Source organism: Ruditapes philippinarum, unplaced genomic scaffold (assembly GCF_026571515.1).
Source record: "Ruditapes philippinarum isolate M1 unplaced genomic scaffold, ASM2657151v2 ctg2867_1_1_1_1, whole genome shotgun sequence".
NCBI lineage: Eukaryota > Metazoa > Mollusca > Bivalvia > Venerida > Veneridae > Ruditapes > Ruditapes philippinarum.
The window spans coordinates 44,555-68,720 of NW_026854679.1; the positions used below are offsets into that span (position 1 = coordinate 44,555).

At 33.0% G+C, this 24,166-nt stretch overlaps 2 protein-coding genes across 2 annotated transcripts; one reads left to right on the forward strand and one right to left on the reverse strand.

The window, feature by feature from the left end:
* The first annotated feature begins 6,152 nt into the window (after positions 1-6,152).
* On the forward strand, positions 6,153-7,527 carry LOC132740735 (histamine H3 receptor-like). Its single transcript, XM_060728701.1, is given in 2 exon segments — positions 6,153-6,419; positions 6,421-7,527. Coding segments are annotated over 2 exon segments (1,374 nt in total).
* A 2,113-nt stretch (positions 7,528-9,640) lies between these two features.
* Positions 9,641-15,984, reverse strand: LOC132740733 (uncharacterized). The gene is made up of 3 exons (XM_060728699.1): positions 15,762-15,984; positions 11,948-12,052; positions 9,641-11,148 (listed from the first exon to the last, which is right to left on the reverse strand). Exons 1-3 carry the CDS (start codon positions 15,924-15,926, stop codon positions 10,615-10,617), a joined length of 804 nt encoding a protein of 267 aa, XP_060584682.1. The 5' UTR covers positions 15,927-15,984; the 3' UTR covers positions 9,641-10,614.
* Positions 15,985-24,166: the final 8,182 nt, after the last annotated feature.

Here is a 24,166-nt window from a genome sequence, read left to right on the forward strand (position 1 = left end):
GTGAAAGGCGGTGGCCCGTTTTTTGCAAAAAAAATACGTATTCATGTCCGTCCGTCATAAATTTTATTTTCTTGACAGCTCATTTTCAAATTTTCTGAAATTTGTTATAGAAGTTTAGTTAATGAAAACTCAAATTTTATAATTTCAAAACGAAAAGTATATTTAATAAAAGGGAAAATTTAATTTTGTAGTAGCTTTCTGAGCCTAGCATTCTTCTACTCGCAATGTTGGTAAATTGATATTTCGCTCGACCGGTCTCGGCGAGATATTCAATTTTTTCCACCCCTGCTCGAAAGCAAAATACCAAAGCTACAACATAATATTCCGTATATATTTAACGTTTTTTAATAATTAAAAAAAGTTTCGGCTACAAACTGTCCCTAATTAAATTTAAAGGTGATTTTAAATATCATAAAAGAGACCGAAATGAACGTAAACCGACACAGGGCTGTGTAATAATCCCATTATCACGTGTCAAACTGCTGATCCCCCCCCGTTTAAAATTTTCGGGTATCATTTTTAACAACCTCTGCAAAGGGTTTTTGATTGGGATTTTACAAGTTTTTTAAAACAGATAGGGGTAACTTTTTCCCAATTTCTGAACTAATTTTCCCCCAATCGAAAAAAAATAAAAAATTAAATTTTTTTTCCCAAATAAAACGAAAATAAATTTTCCCTTTCCGATATTCGGGCGTTCGAAACGAGTATCGGTTTAAACCGGTTTCTCTTTCCCCAAAGCAGGATTTGGGCCTTTTTAAAATTTTCAAATCAAGGATAATTTCCCCTTTTTTAAATTTTATTTTTCAATGTTTTAACGTCTTTTTTCCCTCATTCGAAAATGACACTAAAGGGGTTTTTTTCTTTTTGGCGTTTTAATATTTTTTCTTTCATTTTAAAATACAAACCTTTTTCGCTTGGCCCCTCTCAAAAAACTGTTTTGAAACAAACCGACCCAAATTGCAGGAACTGTTAATAAACCCAGCTGACATCAAATGGTGTTCTAAATTCGCCCACTAGTCGCTTATTTACACTTCCCATCATATCCTCAACTAGGTATTTCAACGATATTGCAAACACGTCTATGGCCAAAAACTCCTTTCGTATCTCATCAAATATCATCATATCCCTTTTAATACCCTTGTAAAATACAACAACAAATGTTATAGTATTATGACTTTCTCTAAAGGCCTCAACAGACGGTAGGATTTTGAAGTACAACACCAATTAAAACTAAGATGTACAGACAAATCTTAATGTTGAAGGCTAAACTATTTCTTGATTTCGGAAACCTTATGTCGAGATGTAAGGGATAGGACATGTTCTGTTTTGAAAATCTTGTCGTACGGCGATTTTTACAGACCTCCCACAATGACAAGTAACAGATAAGCAAATTATCTCCTGATGAATGGATTGTAATGAATGAAATTCCAGAACAATTAGGGCTAAAAGGTAAACATAGTAGTTAAAGATGGGGTAAAAATTATGTTGAAAAACTCTTCAAGGAGACCCAAAGTCCCGTGTTGTGTTCGAATCCCAAAAATTTATTCCGAAAATGATTATGTCACGGTTATTGAGTTGTTCTCTAATAACATGACTTTGGGGAGGGGAGGTAGTTTGTAGGCGGCACATAGCTTAGTCAGTAGAGCCGCAGTACGGTATTCCGAGGGTCCCAGGTTTTGAGTCTCGGTCAGGCTTCACATTAAAAATATATATATATATATATATATATATATATATATATATATATATTATATATATATATATATATTTTTTTTTTTTAATGGAGGTGTTTTCAATCATTACTCATGGCCAAAAAAAAGTATTAAGTGAGAGTAAGTATGTAAAGATCAATGTAAAGGGATCCTTTTAGGGGAAACCTCAGAAAATTCTTACAGCATAGAATTACCGTCTGAATGCAAGTGTTGTATAGCTTTGAAAAGTGTACATCTTATCTCTAATTAGTGCTGTACAGCTAAATCCTACCGTCTGTTTGAGGCCTTAACGGGTGTTTAACATGACATCTGTAGCAATAATCTTTTTTTTTGAAACTTTTACTTTCATTTACAAATTGTAATAGGAATGTAAAAACATGTACCATACAAATACCTATGCAATTAAATGCAAAAACTATATTAGCTTAACTTTCAATAACTCATTTTATACCTTTCCAAACGGTTCAAAGAGCTTCATTTTTAAAAAGTTCTGAAGAAGAAGTATTCCGAGTGTAGATGTTGGGGCTGAAAGCTCCCATATCTTTCCTTCTGCGTCGTAGGCCAAATGAATCAAATGTTCCGTCTGGTTTCAGCAATAAACTCGTCGATGTTTTCTCTGTGGTTATCGTACCTGCATTCCAAATTTTAACGGTTGCACCTGGGGGCTTTCTTTCATTTTTATATCTAAAAGAGAATGCCCAACCCGAAAATGACGTTCCGAAATCTATTGCCCCAACTAACAGCTGGCCACCAGTTGCCTGTGTAATGATAAAATTTCATCATAAAATATGAGTTGCTAGGACAATCGGGGTTTAATGTTTAATCTGGGGACAAGGCTCTGCCAATAAATAAATACGTGTGTGCAACTTCATCAGTATAATCAAATCAAAAACATGCGCAATATCCATGCATGAATGATCCAAGTTAACTTTTTAAAACATATCATGGGTAGCAGAACATTTGAATAGATAAACTAGTACTTGAATGATACAATCGTAATATAATCGACCCGATACTTGGCAAGGTAAACAATACCCTTGATACCTGTGTATCTTCATTCAAGATTAAAAATATTCATTTAACGAACAAAAGTCTTTCATGTATTTTTAAAACTTTAGTCTAGATGAATTAAGATTAGAGCAAATCGTTGTTAGCAACTGAAGCGAATGTTTTATATGACAAAAAAAAAACAACAATAATATAGCTTGATGTTCAAATTATATAAAACCAGCACTTATTTTAGAAATGTATTAGCATAGAAAAAATTAAAGAGGATTTGAATGATCACTCAAGTATCTTACTATTGTTAGAAAACACGACAAACATTTCGCATTTACCACAACAAATATTTATCCAATACCGGTAAAAAGCATAGGTTACCGAGAATGGGATCTGAATTGTCATTTGATACAAACCTTTATGAAACGATATCAGGAAAATGTAATTAACCCTGCTTTAAAATACCCGTTAAACCGACATGGCATTCTAAAGTTGACATTAACAGATATTTTCGAAGAACAAGCAAAGTCGTACTAAGAATCCTGACGTGGGGTCTTTACCGCGGCTTGAATTGTCCCCAACCCGACTCTACTGCGTCCATGGCGTTTGCATTGTGTTTATAGATCGCCCTAGAAGTGCAATCAAGTAGCAAGTCCGATGTGATGGGTGTATAACTATTAACCAGGACACGTTTCATAAATTTTTATCAAATGACAACGAATGCCAGATTCTTTTATCACATAGCTAAATTGAACGTAAAAAAATCTTTTTAAGTGACATTGTGACAATCCAAGTGTATATCGTGGGTACATAGGTGAAATTCACAATTAGTTCAATTACATTTTACCATTGATAATTCCTTTCAATCATCAAGAATCGCATGAACGGTAAATAACTCACGTGGCTCAATTTAATTCTGTAAATAATAATTGGGATCGACCTGGTAGAGCGCGGCAGTTTTTTTTTTATCTTTTTTAGACAAAATTTTATTTTATCTTTATTATTTTTTCCAATATCAACTGTTTGAACAATTAATCTTTTGAATTATATTGTCAATTCAGCTCAAGATGAAATAATAAGCATAATGTCACTCTAATTAACATACGCCTTTCATGCGCGTTTTATAACGGATGTGTAATATAAGGCAATACTAATGATTATATTAAATATTGAACGTGGTCATCGATTGGCTGCAAAAAGTGCGAGGAAAACATAAGATCCAATGGTACATCAGGTGATTGGATTAAAATGTAATGTTTAGTATAAAAATGATTTAAGAAAGTTGAACTAGATTTTTTTTAAGTTTTATGAGTCTCTAGAATATTTTTCACTTGAGAAGTTTCATTTTTATAAATATATGACTTGTCGGTCCTGTGATCACAAAACAAAAGAGGTGGTGCTGGTGATGGGGGCTAGGGGTAATCATCTTTGGGGACATCTATGCGGAAAAAAAATAATCCGTCAACATTTTATAATAAGAAGATTATTTTAATGTGTCAGGCATGTAATTGTCCTGCAGAACCACATATTTAGCATGAATACTCAATTTTAATGTATGTTTAAAATATAATAAAATTAATACAGTCGTCTGACCACAAGGAAGAAAGTACAATAAAATATAACTTCCGCTTTGGCTGTAACTTGCTCACGAGTTGTCAATTCTGTCAATCCACACGTTTAATACGTTTTTAAGGTGCAAATGAAGTGACAAAGCGATTTAACATTATGAAATCAAAATCGAAAGTTGATTTGAAACTGGAATATTTAAGTTTAAACAATGTTTGTCACTTACTGTGATACATTTTAACAAATCCGATGTTATAATAAATTATAATCGTATCAAAGTTGTATAAATGTTATATTATCATTATTATATAAGAATATTTACCATATTTGTTTTGGTTTTGTCCCAATCCAAACCAGGAAGTAGTCTAGATAGAATATCGACCGACACCGTCAACATATGTAGACCGTGGTATAATGAATGAAATATGTGTATGATAAGAGGTGAGCGAGTATAATTATGAAATAAAAAATAAGCTGAATATTCATGTATTGTACAATTTGTTCACCCATCGCATTAAGGATACGAATTATTCATGTTAATTATATTGGAGTAGCTCATTGAGGTTTATTTATTTATTCTTTTTCTCATTTTTTATTGTAAAGGTTATTAAGTTTGTGCTGTAAAATTTATCCTATGAGTCCGATTCATAGCCGAATACATTTACTTTTGAATAAGTGTAGGGTACTGGTCTGAACATATTTTCAATTATAAATATTGACATGAAAGCAACATGCCTCCAGATTCATACTTATAATCATGAATATTTTGAATTTGCATCTAAGAGTAAACAATTGTGAAGGGAACAAAGAAAGTGATTTACAGTGACTGACACATATCAAATGACACATGAAAGGCACGTAAAAAAACAATATGGTCAAAACATGTAAAACGGTCCTTGCTGCGTTAATCACGCACTAGATATATAGTAATACTGCAAGATTAGTCATTTATCGCACATGCCATGTAATTGTTTTAATATGCTACAATTATGATGTGTCTTTTTAATCAATATATTATAAACCATTGTTTTTTTCTTCTTTGATATATGATTTTTTTCAGCTCGTCTAAATAGAATGTGTATGTGTATATTTCTGAATTATACAGATAAACGTTAAATAACTTATAATTACAAATTTACAATACACATACTTCTAATTTATGATTCGTTTATAGTAGTAATCAGTAATCAAACTACCTGTACATTATGTTTATGGAAGTCATTGACTTCTAATCATCGAGTTATTCGGACAACTTTTGATTTATACTATATCTTACTTAATATCTGATTATGCCATTATCAAATATTTGAACATGTTAAGTAAAGGTTTACCATTGTTACATGCTCGGATTTTAACGTCAGTTTCGGTATTGCTGTATTCAACAAACGAACATGTTTTATTTTTAAATGGATACAAGTGTGAAGCTGTTTGAACAGAATATATATCAAATAATTATACATAATACATATTTTTCTATGTAAGTGGCGCATTATTTTCAAAATTAAGAAGGAACCTATATGTTTTTAAAGCACCGTGTTCAAAAATAGCGTCTTGCTTGTAAACAATGTTGTGATATGTGCAGTTTGAATGAATCATAAATCATTAATTTTGAAAAATTAAAATCTATTTTACTGATTATTTTTATAGTTTTGACGTTAATTTGAAATAATATTGACTACAGAAAAAAGTGTTACTAACTTATCTAGTTTATAACTTTTAAAGAATGATTGGGAAGCGTTTTAATCAATATTGACTTCTGAATTATGTGTTAATATTTTAGTGTAACAATTTAGAATTAATTCAAAAGTGTTTAAAATGGAAGAAAACAATAACAGCTCGGATAATAATGATTATTATGAATATGATTTCATTCGAATGACAACAACGTTTCGAGTGATATCAGCATTTTTAATTTCAATTTTAATCTTATTTTGCCTATTATCGGCAAACGCAACAACAATAATCGCTTACATCACTGACAAAAAACTTCATACTGTTTATGACTTCTTTATTTTTAATTAAGCTACTACAGACCTTTCAATAGGATGCATAAGTATGCCATTTTATGCAGTCTATACGCTTTCAAGAATTTTGTCTGGGAATTGGGTGATACGTTTTTGTAAAGTATGGAATGTTATAGATTTTTACATTATGTCTTGAATCAATCTTGCTAATACTATTGTTAAGTTTCGACAGACTTTGCCTTGTTAAATATGGACCCTTCTATTCTTCAAAAATGACACAGCAGAAAGCCAAACTCTTGGTTATTATGTCCTGGATAATTTCATTTCTGTTATACGGGCCAGCAATTATTAGCTGGAATTATTGGTCGGGTTATACGACAGTGGAACCTTTGGACTGTGACGTTGAATTTGCATATAATTTTGTGTTTACTACAACAGCTGCAATTATTGAGTTTGTTATACCAGTTGTGGGATTAGCAATCATGAATGTTATGATATATCAGCACATTAAAAGCAGAATTGGCAGTCCAAACAGTGGCAATCCGAAACCTATTATAAGAACTTCATCAATAATAAAGGAAATAACAGAGATGCAAGAAATAATGCATGTAAAAGCTGACAATATAAGCGTTCGAGAGGAAGATGGTATTGACGGTGGAACGTTGGACGTAGGAAAATTTGGAATGCCGAATGTACCAAAGATTTTGTATTCTTCAGGACGCTTACCGAATATGCCAAAGATAGTGCTGAATAGTTCAGAACATATCACTGAAGAAGATCATGATGAAAAGGGAATTAGACATGATTCAGGAAAAATAGAAAATGTAACAAAAGTCATTAAAGAGAATTGCATGTCGACTACTCATAAAAATGTACATAACAGAATATCATTTTCCGCGATTCCTAAACGTTCAGCCCGATTCAGTTTCTTCGGAACCTTAGAAAACAGTTTCAGAAGAAAGTCTAAAAACAAGAACGAACATTCGCGATTTAAGCGGGATGCAAAAGCAGCACGATTTTTGGCGATCCTGGTCCTAGTTTTCCTTGCATGTTGGGCTCCATACACTATAACAACGATAGTAATTTCATTCTGTGGCGATGAATGTGTTAACACAAGCTTCTATGAAAGTATGAATTGGTTGCTATGGTCAAAGTCGGCAATCAATCCGTTTTTGTATGCAATAAACAGTTCTAGATATAGATTCCACTTCAAGAAGTACATTTTCTGTTGCAAGAACCAAGTCTACCCGCATAACACTGAAACGACATGTCAGACAGCTGGCTAGATGTGGAACTTTAAGTATAATACAGTAACTACTAGACTGTGGATGTCGCAAAGTACATTTAAACTACCTTATATTTTGCAAACAAATAGATTTCATGAAATTCATTTATTTTAATATGCTATATTTGAATAGTTGAATACAAGCTCATGGCTAAGGATGGATATGCTCTAATCTAATTCATTGAATAAATATTTAACTTACAGAATTCTTTTGTTATGCATCATTACCTACAAAATTTATAGAACTGATGTAATCCAGCCCTGGCTGCCACTTATCTAATATAGACTACTATAGAAAAATAAATGTAAGTTTTCCTTATGAAACTAAAATACAAAAAGCTAAAATATTTGGTTTGTGAAATTGCGGTTAAAATGCAAATTTGTGAATGAAAAGGTTAATTTTGTTCAAACAGTAAAGCATAAAATAAAGCACCTTCGGGGGGGGGGGGGGGCTTAAAATTACGTAACTGCAGACATGTACAAGACACTAATTAAATATGATGCAATGGCATGTCGTTTAATTTTCGTTATAATAGCCAAAGTTTAGTGCTTTCAGCGCTTTGATCTACATGGTAATGTTTACGGTCATATCATTTTTTTTTTTGACTATCAAAAATTCAATGACAATTTTTCATGGAACTTAAAACGTTTCTGTATGCAAATTGGCCGGTTAATTTGCGTTAAATATCTGAAATTTGGAGATTGGTACGTGTACTTGCGATACCATAGCAGTTTTTGAAAATTTCGGAATGCAGTCTCGGTTTCAGCCGTTTTTTGTAAGCCATTGAAGTAATAATGTATATAAGACTTTCAAAAACTGTTAGTATTCAGAGCGGGCGCTATGACGCAGTGGTAACACTGTCTGTCTACCAATCAAGGGGTCGTGAGTTCGATCCCACCGCTACTGCAGCTAAAAAAAAGAAAGGAAAATTTTGGAAAAACCTTTTTCCGCGGAGGAAACCCCTGGGAAAAAAAAAAAGAAACTGGGAACACAAATAGGAAATAAGATAAAAACTAGCAGATTTACAGACTAAACGGACCAACAAAAACAATTCAAAAGACATAATGAAAAAAGGAAAAGCGGCATGCAAAAGACATAACAAAGTAACGTCACTCGGCAAATGAAAACAAATACTAAAAGGAGTATTCTACAATACATTGAATGAAACAGACGGCAACGGAACAGACAAAATAGACCTAATGGAACAAGCATCAACGATACAGACCAGCGAAGTCTTAAACGCATCAGGAAACAATGACTGCTAATAGAAGAACTAACGGAATATGCAACAACGGAATGTGCTAACATGACTTATTGGAACAACTAGAACAGAAAACAAAACGGTGCAGATAATAACAACTTACAGGACAGAACAACATTGGAAACGACAATAAGTGCGCTATCGGAAAGGTCGGGAGTTCGATACCTCGCAACACTATAAGAGCATGACTATATACGAATGACTAAGACGGATAACGGAACAGGTAGCAAAAGACCTAAAGACATACTAAACGGAACGTCACGGGGAAAATGACAGCAACGACTTAACGGAGCATTCAAGTGATCAGACAACGAGAAACTTAGACAAAGAAAATACCAAGACACGAAACCAAAAAAAAAAAAAGAAAGAAACTTAATCGCAGAAGACAATAAAAACAAACAAGAAAGTAGAACAGACAACGGGGATCGAAAACATAAAAAGCTTATACAGTACAGTTAAGGACAAACAACAACGGGACAGACAACAAGAACAACAGAAGATATGTTAACAAATACTGACAACAAGTACTTCACGGCCAATAAAAAAACACAGTTAACATTAAACAGAACAAAGACACATGCAAAAACGGCCAACCACAAACCAATAAAAAGGGACTCAACAAAATGTTCAAATAACTAGAAATTTAACTTAGATGTAGTTTATCGATAAGTTACGATACGCCCGCCGTCATATAGACTATATATAATAATATAAATTGAATAATGAATATAACAGCTATAAAATACGCATAATCAAAAGAATTTAACGATGTGTATTTTTGCCTTTTATTACCACAAACAGCACAAATATATTTAATTACTTTTCCCCATATATCTAATACGTTCCTGGATCCTGGACAAATGTTAACATAAAATGAAATAATATATTCTTCTATTTTCTGCTGTTTTCCAACATATACATGTTATGTTTGTTGTTTGTTTCATTCTACGCCTTTTCCCAACAGTATTTCAGTCGTATAGGCGGGTAGTTTCCTTACCATCGTTCCACCAGTACTAGACTACCTTCCTCCGTGCTTAACTACCAAAGCATCTCCCGGGGATCGAATCCATGCCAGAGAGTTAACTAGATTAGAAGTCATCGACTCTAACCCCTCGACCACGGAGGCGGTTACATGTTATGTATTCACCTGTCTCTATTGGAAACATTTCCTAAAATTTTAGTTTACAACATTTGTAGGTATTGGATTTTAATCGTCACACATAATATATTAGATTAGCAAAATATACAAACAGTTTGCATCTGTCATAAAAACATAAACTTATATTTGTCACTATTATAAAGCATGTATTGAATATTTACTTCTACACAATAGATTGTCATTTTGCACAAGACGTACATTATGAAACCAGAAAAACTGTTTCCCGGCGTGCTTTGGTAAAAATAGTGCAGGTAACATGTCGGTACTGATTCCTGGCGTAGTCAAAATATAATAGAACAGGGAACCAAAATTACCTCCGATGAAGAAGAGGCAATCTTATTACCCATAATTTTGCTGTACTTCCGCAACAAACTTCAAATCCATCACTTCAAGAAACTTGCGTTACCATAATGCTCGCTTTGCGATTAGGCCCTTATACTTAAGGCATGCTCTTTCAGCTTGCTATAAATTATATTGCAAAAAGAAATTACCACATCGTTCTTTATTTCAGGCTGCTTTTATAAAGTTGCATTAAACAGCCTCCGGAATAAGTTTGCAAATTTTTATTTATACCGGCAGAATGACGTCATCCCATAGACATGCTAACTTTATATAAATCACCGATAAAATTCTGCAATATATATATATACAGTCTTAGATTTCATTATTAGTAACACATAAATTCAAAACTACAATGTTCAAAATAGTTAACAAATTCTCGCCTTCCAATATAATAAATACTATTCAGTTCTTTGTCTAGCGGATATTCATTTTGCTCATGATATAAGCGTCGCACAATGATCCCTAGTACTGATTGGTCAAATCGATGACATCTCCCGTCGCTTAGATCAAGGAAATCACATTTCAGTTTATCCTCCCCAACCGGTGCAATACATGCTTCATTCAAAGCGCATGACGCCCATGCATTCACAACAACTTTGGTAACATGGTCATAATAAAACAAAACTGTTGTTGCCCAAACTTCTCCGAATGGTCTGTATTTACATACATCTTCTGCTAAATAATTAAAAGTTCGAATGTCCGTTTGTTTCGCTATGCTGACTTTTTTGGGATTTTTTCTTTCCACAAAGAACAACATACTGTTTTTCCTTGCATAGTTTATTGCATTGTCTAAATTAACCCTTAGCAATTTCACTGAAATATCAATCCACCAAACAAAACCAAACTCCAGAAGGGCCATCTAAAAAGATAACAAGAAAGTATGTTGATTTATAGTTGAACTATTCACATATAAGCATGTCAAGTACCGGTATCTTGTTTAGAATCGAACAATTCTAAAGTTTATTCGTCATTTGATAGAAGCAATTTTCACACAAAAAATAATACTACAGTATCCATTTTGGTTTGGGAAACTTTGTAATTGAGAAAGAGGTAGAACTGCGGCACGGATGTTAAAAGGTGCAATTTCAGTTTATCTTTACTAATAAAACAAGACAGAGATATCTAAGAGGTTCACTTTTGAGCGTTCTTTTTTTCCATTCATATGCTTAGCGCTTTATTTCAAATTAAACTTATAAGCAATTTCTTTCTCTGGCATACTGTTTAAAACTTCATTTACATTTTCAGTTGTTTAGCGCTTTATTTCAAAAATAGGTTTAGCACAGTCAAAATAGTTTACTTTTATGCTATATACTAAATTGAATATGCAATAAAATTGCGCACAACTTCAAAATAAAATACCTGATTGCCATAAAACTAAAACAATGTTTAGCTTTTTTCTATATTTACCTTTTCTCACCAGTGGCAAAAGTAGCATCAATATGCATTTTAAAAAAACACAGACCAGCTCGAATTCCCTTGCACTCACATTTATTTCTGTACTGCTTGCTGCCAAGTCAAAGCAGTAGAATATTGAGACGCCCCCCTCCCTCACCGCTCTGTTCTTATAGGCATAGTTTAAAATTTTGATAAATGCAACGTTATAGTTTAAATGACGTGGGTTTAGTTTTTCACTGGCATTCTTACGGTAGATTTCTTACCTGAATTATTATAGGTTTAAATGCATATGTTTTCAGTTTGCGAACATGTGGCGGAAATTCTTCAAATGGAAACCGTCTAATTTCACACTGACACTTTTTACGTAGCTGAAAACAAAATAATGTAATGCATATAGAAGAACAAAAAAAAATCGAATAAACTTGTACAACCTGAAGAGAGCATTTGTTCAGAATTTTCTTCATTGTGCGTTTAAAGCTACATTTCTCCAGATGAGTCAAAATAGTTCAAGGAAATCAGTGTGAATAACCGTAGAATATAGAGGCTATTTGTTTATTGCCAAAAATCCAGCCTATGAAACTTGACAATGCATACTTCGGTTCTACAAACAGATTAGTAAAAATCTAATTTGTCGATCGAAGTTACATACTGCACTGGTATTAAGAATTTTGATTATCCGATTTGATACAAATGAAAGCTGTTAACATGCAACTTAGAAAATTCCAAACCTTGCATTTAAATGTTATAATTTCAAATTCTGCGACATGCTAGAAATAATTAGACTATAGAACGAAGTATCAATACGACAAACGTTTAACTGCTAAGGTGATAACATGTAGCGTAGAAAGCTAACCCTGCAAAAGCATCAATTTGACACCATCCGGTTTACAACATGCCCCCACTTACTCTAATAATTATGCGAGTTTTTCTAACAGACGTTGTAATTAAATACATATTACTACGGATTTCCGCAAACTTTCTCTCACCCCATATTGCCTAGTCACGGAAATAAGTAGCGGAATAAAATTCAGAGCGACGCCAATTTTCACTTAAATCAGAATATCAAGTAGAGAAGATGGGTGTAAGCTACTGTACGGCGATACAAAAATATTTTCAAAAATTATATAGAAAACTGTTACATTACTCTTGACTTTGAAACATCCTCTGATTTTGTTAAAACGTATTCTAGTACAGGATATTCAAGTAATGCAAAAATTAGTTAAGATATAATGTAAAAATGTAACAACGTATATACTGATAATGAGCATAATAATATGCAAAAACTAAAAGTTGGTCAAATAACATAAGGAAATGTTTCCCATATATAATGACACACACCCATATTTTTTGATATCAATGATAGTGTTTTGTGAGCCACGGCAATACTCTTAGGCATGTCTTTTTTTTACATTCAGCAAATAGTACTAGAATTCGATACATGGAAGGTACTTTTGGCACAACACGAATAAAGAGAACTGAACAATAAGCCTGTGCCTTCTTTCTTTAAAGGACTATGTTGGGTTGAAGAAAAACTCATATTTTTGACCAAGTCTATAACCACGAAACAATGCAAAGTTTACTATCGATAATTCCGTTGTATAACCAAAACTTGTGAATTTGTCCCATTTTAATGTTGAAATAAATATTCAGTGTATCCTGGCAACTCTGTTTACCTCCATTGGGAGATATTTTGAGTCATAGGATGTGATTTAGCCTTTTATTGTTAAATATATGTAAGTCTTTTTATGCATTGTGCTGAATCAATAGCACCTCTAAAGTATGTGTATACATGCTGTCATTAGCTGTTACCTAGATTTGCTGTCTAAATTTGTTGTCTATATGATTAAAAACAGAGAACTACTTTTATGTACATGAAATACTACACAGAATATTTATTAAGTTTTGTTAGTGATGGCTTTCTAAGAGATAAAATAAACAAGGTATACATAAATTGATAATCAACATAAATACATTTGAACCCATTTAAATTTTACTTATTGAAAAACAAAATAGGAAAAATGGGAAAATATATGGTAAAAATAAAAAGTTATGTACGAAAGGGTACATACAACTTTGGTTATAATTTTACTATTGTTAAAAGTTTTTTTTTCTTGTCAAGTCATACGCTAGAATTAAGGTTACTAATATAATAGTACTACTAAAAGACAACAGCCAGAATTTGGTCTGTATTAGTAATTAGTCGTATCAAAATCTCTATCAGATGTTGACTTGAAAATTTGAAAGTGGTAAGGTAGCAGCTTAACTGTAAATGTTACTCATTCCTATGCAAATTGGAATACCATCAGTAAAATTTATTTGTCGTTGAATATAGTCTTTTCAATAGTTTTCACTTCCTTGAAAAATATTTAACCTCAGACAGTATGTAACCTGGTGTTTTTTGGGGGGTTTTTAAGTTTCTTTTTCCAGGAAATGTGGTGTCTACAACGTTTTAAAACTTATATGCCTATATTCCTTTAAAGTCCCCTGATGTTGATTGTAGGCAATCATGCAAGTGAATTATGTTTAGCAACTAAACACCTAAAAGGTATGATAAACGGAAACTACGCCGCTTCTTGTCGCTGACGGTAAATACCGAAACTGAGCGGAAAATACGTTTATTTACGATGATTTAGTGGGCGGGAAAATGGGCGGAGCTTATTTTATCTCCTATTGAAAAACGCGTAAAGCTGGATTATGCTGATCTGAATCATGATGGTTCGACAATGTAAAGCTAAGAATGTAACTTCTGTTTTGAGTATTCGAACACTTGGTTTTGCTACTATCAGTTAATGTTTTGTCGTTTAACAAATTGTATTTTGTTGAAATGCATGTTTACAATGTTAAGTCGGCAAACTCAATCCAAGTATGCAACATTGGAGTTTACATACAAAGAAATACAATTGTATTTTTTCCATTAACAAACTGTTCAACTCAGATCAACAAGGCTGGATTTTTGGCAACGAATAGCCTCCATAGTAGAAAGGATTTGATGATCAATCACACAGACGCTGACCTGCGACGCCCGGGAATCGAACCCGGGTCGCCCGATTCACAGTTCAGCGTTCTTCATTGAGCTTTTGAGCTTACCTGATAGTTTAAGGGCTATTTTGGTATTATTTGTCTTCTTTCATAGTAATTTACTGGTTGTAACGTGTAAATTACTTCCTTTGTTCACTTCACAACGTTTTACTTTTAAATAATTTTCAGAGTTTCATGAAAATTAACATGAATCTGAAGGAATGCTGTCTAAATGAATTTTAGTATATAAAGTTGTAATATGTAATAGCATAAAAAGGAACTTTTTGACGTCTGAATGTTCTAGACAATTTGCTACGAACAAACTTAATACAACAGGCATCAATTGAAATATAAAATGTCTCAAAAAGGTAGCACATTCCTATCGCTATGCTAAGTAATATAATTGCGAAATCCATGTTTTGGAATATTTGTTTTATTTTTACCAAGGGTGTCGTTTATATCTCGATAAATGAATACAAGTTACTACTTTACCTTTATAACTAACTATTTACGGATCAAAGGTAAATACGTATTACACAAATAGGTATAGTTCTCAAGAAGATAAATCTTTTGCAAAATGATACTTTGAAAAATAATAAATACGAGAGGACCGGGTCTGCGAAGAGGGTCCGAGCTTTGGCTTGCCTGGCTATGGACTACACGTGTATATTAAAAAGGATAAAAAAATTAAAAAGTATATAGATTTCTTTACCTATCAGTGAAATTTGCAGAGTCATATCTAGTTTGGCACCGCCATTTCAATGTAACTCAATGATAATAGGTGGGGTATTCCGAAAACGGAACAGTTGCAACTTTTCGGCTTAATAATAACCGTCGAGGTGGTCCGAGTGAAAACGGAAGCGGTGCATAAAATATAGAATGTCGTTTTGATGCGAGAAAATTAACCACTCAGGCCTACGGCCTTCGTGGTCAATTCCTACGCATCAAAACTCCAAACCGGTGTTAAATAGCCGATATACACCTCTCAGGCCGATGTTATTTCTTAAATGACACTAGCTTAAGTGTCACTTTACACAGGTTAAACCGTAGATCACTTACCACTCTTAATTGACGTTTTGATAATCCTAAATCATACACAATAAGACGACTTTTTCCCTTATTCTTTTCAGCATTTAATATGGAGTGTAAGGAAAAAAACATCCCCTGGCTAAACGGGTAGTAGCGGAAATCCATCGCTGTAATAAACACCGGAAATGACGCCATTTTGACTGGTTGAGTTATATTCCCGCCAATTTTTGAAAGATAACGGTCAGCATCACCTTTGGGGTAATTTTTGACAACTTGCAAATTTTCATCAAAGCTTGGTGCAAAGGTTTTGTCACAGGTCTTTGAAAGCCCTTCAATAAATAAAGTACAATATTTTTTTATTAATTAAGCACAGCCCTCCGTGGCAAAAAATGAAAAAGAGTCAAACCCTTTAAAGCAATGAATGAGCAAAACTGACTTGTTAAACTTAACAGCTTTCTTTTCCTCCAATTGAAAAATTCATGTTCGGACATTCATAAGTATGATTTAGCAGAACAGAATAGCAAACCACGAAAATCCTCCTTATTTAACAAACAGAGTAAAAATGATAATCGAAATGCAATTGTGCCGTATTGGATTTTCTTATGTTACTAAAATGCAAGTGTGCCATGCTTTTTTGCAAATCTCACTACTAAGTTTAAAACAAATTGTTTCCTTAACATGTTACAATTTCTTTTTCAAATGCAGAATATTTATATTGAAAATATCAAACATGAAATGCACCACCACCAACAACAATAATAATAATAATAATAAACAGAAACAATGTATATTTACACTTTGACTGGTCATTTAAATCATATTTTCCAACCGGATGCACGTTCATCGTTACAGAATGGTCTGAAAGAGAAGTATAACAACACACACTTATTAAGTATGTGCTTGAACTGGCATCATTTTTGTGAAATTGTACATTTTGTTCAAACGAACAGAACAAAAAAAGTCATTTGAAATTGAATGAAAACAACATTCAAATTTATTTGCTTTTGCAAGCTCTTGTTTGTCTTCTAAAGTAGGTGTGATCATACTTTTAGAAACCATGCATTAGATTTAAATAAACAATACATTACTTTTTTATTTTCAGAAAGCTTAAATTGCGTGCAAGGAAAAACGTTTAAAAGTGAGTCTTGTTTAATGATGTTTTTGACTCACTATATACAAATATATGCATATGTAAAATTGTATCAAAACATTCATAATTGCACTATTAAACCGAAAAGCTATAAACGTATTCGTTGCAACAAACTCGAATAATTATACTTATAACATCCTATACGCTACCGTAGAATATGTTTCCAAGAAAAAGTCCAAAAACTGCCAAAACTAGAACAAATAGTACTGTGATTTGTAATGAGTCACCTGAAAAAAAAGATAGAAAACAACAACAACAAAAAGACAAAAAATGTGTTTATAAAGTTTGCGTACATTTAGTCCGTTCGCATGTTTCGTCTGTCACAGAACAGAAATTTATCTGTACGTGAACACGAATACCTCCTTGAATAAGTGAATACTTTGAAACACAATCTCCGTACAGTATAGCATTTAATTCGCAAATAACAAACTTGCCTGTACTAACATGTTTATACATGCACATCTTTGAGTTTATAAAAGTAATTACAAATTTTAGATTTTTTTATCAAATGAGTTACAAATATGATGTATACATTTAAGCACGAAGAACAACATCTATCTAACACACGTCCTAGTCTTAGGCACTTTATCGCGAAGCAAAATGGGCTTTCCTCAGCATAAAGATTTAGATCAATAAATTAAATCAATAAACTATATAAAGTTAAAGGATACCTCGCATTTTCTTCGGACAATGTTTTATTTTATTCCATTTCATATTTATCTTGACATTTCTGAAATCCTATTTACATTTCATGTTGTGTTAAACTTTTATTAGGAATAAACATTCAAAGGCCCTTTTAAAAACCCTTTATGGCAATAAAACCCTAAGTTTTTAAAAAAACCGGAAAGGGCAAAAACCCAAAAAGGGGTTAAAGACTGATGTATGGTTAGGGAAAAATGGTTTTAAAAAAAAATGACTAAATTAAAAACCCTTAAAAATTAATGAGTCTAATTAAACTCAATTGTGAACATCTTGAGCGACATATTTAAACATTTTCGGCTCTTGAAGCATATTTATGATCATTAAAATTAATAGAGAAATTAGCCTTTTGCGTATAGCGAGAGTTATATCCTCTTTATTCCTTACTAAATATATAACGAAACCAAAAACCGGTCACGTGAAAGGTTTTAAGATACTATTTTATCCAATGAGCTTGGTGGTCAGGTGAAAAGGACTGTCCTGCTTCCTTTTCAGCTACCGTAAGCTACATTTATAGAGGTATGTTACAGTATTCTAGATCTAGATATAATTCGTATCTCACTCTCACTTTTGGCGAGTAAGAAACTAAAAATAAATAAATGCTCATTATTTTGACTCTTGAACTTCAAATTTCAGACTTATAAGTATGGTTTATTCTCACAGTATTTGGTAGTTCAAGCCATGATGCCATGTTGCATGCATATTATTCAATCGGCAAAAGCAAAATGATTAAAAGATAAAATCAGAAAGTGTTGACTGTTGCAATTGTTTTTTCCGATCTTTTGAAAGTTTTCCCCGCCAAACGAAAAATGTTACTTTTTTATAATTTTCTATGTGTCCTGTTTGTAAAATGCAAAAAGAAAAAACTAGAATATTTAACTCTGTTACGGGGCAAAAATGCAAAAGACCTCAATCACACGAAAAGAAACACGATGCTTGCAATTGGACGCCGTGCATTTGTTGTTTTAGTGGACCAAGCCTATCCTTAACCCATTACCCCATGAGCATTTTGTGAAAAATGGCTGTTTTCATTAAAAAGTCTCCCGTTACAAGTTCAAGTTGCTATAAAACTATAAAAACTGCTTCAATACTAATCCAACTTGGCACAAATGTTGACTGGACCATTGCCTTTGTAACAACATGCTCAGTCTGAACTTTCCTGTTACCATGGCAACTAGGGGACATCTCAAAATTGCCAAAAAATCACTATTTTGCGTTGATTTTTTCCATCAAAATTGATTTCAAAGTGCTGCCACTTCTCAATGGATTGAGATAGAGTCAAAGGCTTTTCAGCATTGGTTACACGTTACTTTATGATCGACCTGGGGTCATTTTTAGCCTCCCAAAAGTCCAAAATTTTCTTGGCGATGAGGGGGACTCCGCTCCCTTTCAAACCCCCAAACAGAAGGGAACACATCCCCCTTCTGGCAACCCCCTGATGTATGTTTTGGATGGGGGCCGCGCTGAAAAAGTGGTCAATTTTTTAACAACATTTCTCAAACAAAAATAAATGTTTGAGGGCCTAAATAAGGCATTTTTTCACCATTTGAGAAAGCAAGTAAGTTTGTCCCCTTTAAAAGGACATTTTTTATTGCAAGGAAGGACATACTCGCATATCATTTTAAATGGAAATCTAAAAAAATATATTAAAAAAAAAACACACACACAAAAAAATCCCCCCAAAAAAACAACAACAAAACAAAAAAAACAACAACGTTGTGACAAAAATAAATGACTTTTTTCATGTAAAGAATAATTTAACAATCTTTAACAGTCATTAAAACTGTTTCGATTGTTTACAATTTTCAGAACTTCAATACATTTAGATTATGTCTATTCAAACTATTATTTACATATGAAAATCTCGAGGGTAAATAAATTGTCAAGTTTTATATCGAGTTGAAGTATTAACGACATAGTACTATCCACTGACATGTACACATAAGCGTTTAATTACTGTCATAATGTTTAATATGATTACTCATAAACCTTTAAGTGTATAAAGCTATATAAAACTGCTGTCTTACAAAGTTTTGTTTAAGAAAATGTTAACATATCTGTATATAAGAAATAATTTTGTTTGAATATTTTCTTACGAGAGGGTGGCATTTGCACGACACCATTGTAAAATTGTTACACAGGTATTAGCATTTTGAAAAATGATAGGAATTCCGTACGGTCAGGTAGTTTTGAAATAGACTTTTCCCTGAACAACAGAGCTAATGTTTCTTCTTTTTAAGAGAAATATTCTGACACAATGGTGTCGAGGTACTTACATGAATACAGTTGTTTTTAACTCTATATATATGTAACCCGAAAAAAAAATTGATGTGCCTTATAGGCGCACCCTGTTAGAAAGATCTTTTGCCGTCCATTTTATTATCATATGGAAAAAAGTCTCCATTCTAAATGGTTTACAGCAGCCGGTGTACGGGTAGAAACGGTGAAATCGTTTTAATTGTGTAGGTCACCGCCCAGGAACGGTTACGACGAAAACAAACCCTTCCTATTATAGTAGTGTGGTGCAAAATTTTGTTCTATTTACAATGAACGTGGTGACAATTGACTAGCAAATTAGGGAACCAAGTTATTTTACGCTACATATTAGCACATTGCTGCTCATTTAACAGAGTTAAGACAATGCAAATGCGAAAACATGATATTGCCTCATTGCAGATTTTATATAAATTCAACAGAGTCACTATTTCAATGGCAAATGTGTTATTGCTAGATTGCACATTGCTTCTCACTATTTAGTATTTGTGTGAATGGCTATTTTGTTTAATTTCTTAGCGTAGGCAATACCGAAATATCCGTTCTGTGTTTTTATACTATTGTGTCCGAGGTCATTATCCGAAGATTGACGGAAAGGCCCGAAAAATTTTGATTGAGTTAAAATGTTATCACGTGCCCTTCAGATAAGCCGGTATCCGGGATATTTAAAGATACATAGTAAATTCTTGCATTATCTGTACTTAATACCCTCCTCTAAATTTCCAGGGTATCTTAAAGTAACAGGTAAGTAATCTAAAAAAATATTACTTTACAAAGTCACGTGGGTTGACTTCCTAAGTAGAAGTGTTAAAATTTAATTGCAATACATTTTGCTGTAAACTATTGAAGTAATAATGTATAAAGGACTTTCAAAAACAGTTGTTATTCAGAGCGGGCGCTATGGTGCATTGGTAACACTGTCTGCCTACCAATCAAGGGGTCGTGAGCTCGATCCCCCGCTACTTCACTAAAATAATGAAATGACTACAAGACTGACAGAAAATCAGAATATAGAGACTAAATGTATAGGACATGCAAACAGAGACTAAGCGGCAGTCTAAACTGACCAGGACCTAATGCAAAAGGGAAATGAGACCTAACGGAACAGACAGAAAAAGACGACAGAGAAAGACATACAACACTGGACGCCACCCAGGCATAAAAAAAGACATAACGGAACCGACAGCAAACAACATACAAACATGGCCGTCACCCGGACATGGAAAAGTCTTAACGGAGTAGTCCACAGAACAAGAAATGGAAAAGATCACATAACACGGAACAGAAAATACAAAATGCTACAAAGTGGAACGATTATAAAAAACTTAACAGAACACACAAAAATGGAAAAGGCAACAAGATAATAGCATCCTGCAAATCAAGTGGCAGATGAAAAAGTTGGTACATAAGCAAAAGGACAACACGGATATTCCACAAGACAACTGTGGAACAGACGAAAAAATAGAACAGCATAAAAAGCATATAGAGAAATGAAACAAGACACGATAAAAGTGACTTAGTGATATAGAACACCTACAGAACACAATAAGAGTGATAAATGTTATAGACAGAACAGGCAAGAAAAAAATAAAGAAACAGAACGAGGATAACGCAAGAACGCAGGCCAGAACAACAACGGAAAAGACCGGCCAACACAAAAACAAGAAGTTTAATGGAAGCACAAAACGGTAAAAACTCATGCACTTAAAAAAATTGAATAACGGAAAAAAAACTTAAATAACCAAGAAGAACGGACTCAACAAAATTTACAAATACATCTCCTACGTCCTTTCCGCAGTGTACTTCTTTGCCTTTTAGCCAACCATGACCTTATTATACTTGAAATTATGTTTGTAGAAACCGAAAGTACAAAATGCAAAATGCCAACCTGTTAAGTCGGATTTGTTTATAATCGGGCTATTTAATTTAAAAATGATTTTCAGACATATTTTCAATTGTAATTATACCGAAACAGACTTTATATTCATTTGAATGTCAAATATTTACATTCGTTTTACACATGTGGTAGAACTACTTTTGGATATGTATTTACTCCGATGTTATTACGAATATTAGCCCCGGAACGATTTGATTGTAACGGACCGAAGTGGTATTTGAATGTTTCGTATTGACTAACGCTATGATGTCCGCAATAATGTATATAATTTGTAGGCGATATTTTGTTTCAGTATGTACAATGAAATATCACATTATAATTACCAGTTACCAAGTCTAACTCTGAGCTTCACGTATCTGTTTTACGATATGCTTTTATTTTTAGAATCTGTAGAAAAGAGGTCATAAATAAGATCATATCACATGAACATTAATTAAATAAATGTGGAGTATAACCACCTAACAATATTTAAGAATAGCACTTAAGAATTGGGTTACAATTTTCAAAATAATTGTCAATTTCATTTTTCCGTATATTCGAAATATAGTATCAAGCTGTCTATCAGATGGATATTCATTGGTGTCGTGAATCACGTGACGAATCAGAATACTCAACACTGATTGGGTCAAATTTATGACACCGCCCATCATTTGTGTGACGTAAGTTGCACTCTGGTTTCAGGGGCGTTTTATCTGGAGAAATACATTGTTTGTTCAAGGCACAAGAAGCCCAAGCATTCACAATAACTTTAGAAACCGTGTCATAGTGAAACATCAAAAAAGCCACCAACCAGCTCGGTAAAGTTTCTAAACTTGCATACTTTTTCTTTTAAAAATGTAAACGTTTTGCTATCAGTTTGTCTCGCGACTGTATATGATTTGCTGACGTCACGTCTGACGTAAAAAAGTAAACTGTTGTCAATGGCGAACTGTATTCCTGCGTCAATATCGGGCGTTTTGAAACGTATAGAAGCATCTACCCAGCAAACAAAACCAAATTCAACCAGTAGAATCTGTGAATAAAAAAAATAAAATTTAGATGTACTTGACCACTCACATCAAATAGTTTTACATATTTCCAATCTGCAAATGCATGCTATTTTAAGATATTAATATAAAGTTGCTATCTATAATCAAATACTGGTTAACCTGTCTGTTACCTTCCTCTGCAAATTTAGTTTGCTACAAATAAATAAATGGAAATAAATGTTTTGTCAATGACATCATAAACGATTTCACGCTATAAATGCATTAAAATTCAGAAAGTTGCAGAAATTCCAGTGGACATTACTTATACATTTAGTATCATTTTTATTAATTTTTTGCGGGGAAGGAAAGAAATTGATATAAAAACATATATCAAAACATTAAGATATATTACAAATGAAAAATACACAAGCACCTGTGGATATAAGGGCCTACATTAATTTATCAATCATAAGAAATTTTCGTAGACTGAATCAGAAATCATTTGTAAGCAAGCTTGAAATACTTTCCAACATGAAAAATTACGTCACTTGTTGAAAGCAGAACCAATAACAGCATTTTGAAGTATTTAAAGCTAAAATATTTTGAAATTAAACAATTTTACTGTAAAGATGAACAAAGAAAACCCTATGTTTCGATTATGTTTGAAATAAAGAATGTATGATGAAGAGATTATTTGAGGTACAGTACCTGTATTATAATTGGTTTAAAGGCAAATGTTTCTATTGTTCGGACATGTTCCGGAAGTTCCGTGAACGGAAATGATCGCACTTCACATCTGCACTTTGTCTACAACTAAAATCGTAATATAAAAGGTATAAGTCATCGTTAAAAATTGAATATCATGATCGAATATGGTTAATAAAATGTTCAATAACAAAACATTAACAAAACTGTGAACTTTTAATTAGTTAATGGGGGGAAAATATAAGTTCCACCATATATAACCCATAACACTGTTATACCGTTGGCAAGTCCGATGGCAGATATATTCTCGACAAGTATTTGCTGTGAGTAAAGCGCTCTGTCTTTAAAACATGTATATACTATCCTGGAAAAATGATAACTTTTAGTTTGAGGAATATTACATGTATTAACGTTGATTTTTTGAGTAAGTGTTACATTTACTGTACCACCAGCGTTATAAAATAAACATGTTTAAATAAGTCAATATACCGTTTTCAGCTGGCGGAAAGTTAGCCCAAGATCGTACACAATTATTTTCACTAGACCACTGTACTTCCTGTTTCCCATAATACCTTGGTGTATTGACCGAAACAACCCCATGGATTCGGGATAATGCAAAGAATCTATAGCAGTAACAATAACTGGGAATTTTGGAATGTCGTCTGGTGCAGACAAATTCCCGCCAATTTTCCACATGAATTCGTCTGCTGTACCTCTCGGATAGTTTTTCACGACGTTTAAG

What these genes read in the sequence shown, in the direction of transcription:
- LOC132740733 (XM_060728699.1), bottom strand. Translation starts at nt 15,926, where the DNA reads ATGGCGTCATTTCCGGTGTTTATTACAGCGATGGATTTCCGCTACTAC. An exon ending in CAAAACGTCAATTAAGAGTG is followed by an intron (nt 12,053 to 15,761) that starts GTAAGTGATCTA and finishes TTTTGTTTTCAG; the next exon opens with CTACGTAAAAAGTGTCAGTG. An exon ending in TTAAACCTATAATAATTCAG is followed by an intron (nt 11,149 to 11,947) that starts GTAAGAAATCTA and finishes TTATCTTTTTAG; the next exon opens with ATGGCCCTTCTGGAGTTTGG.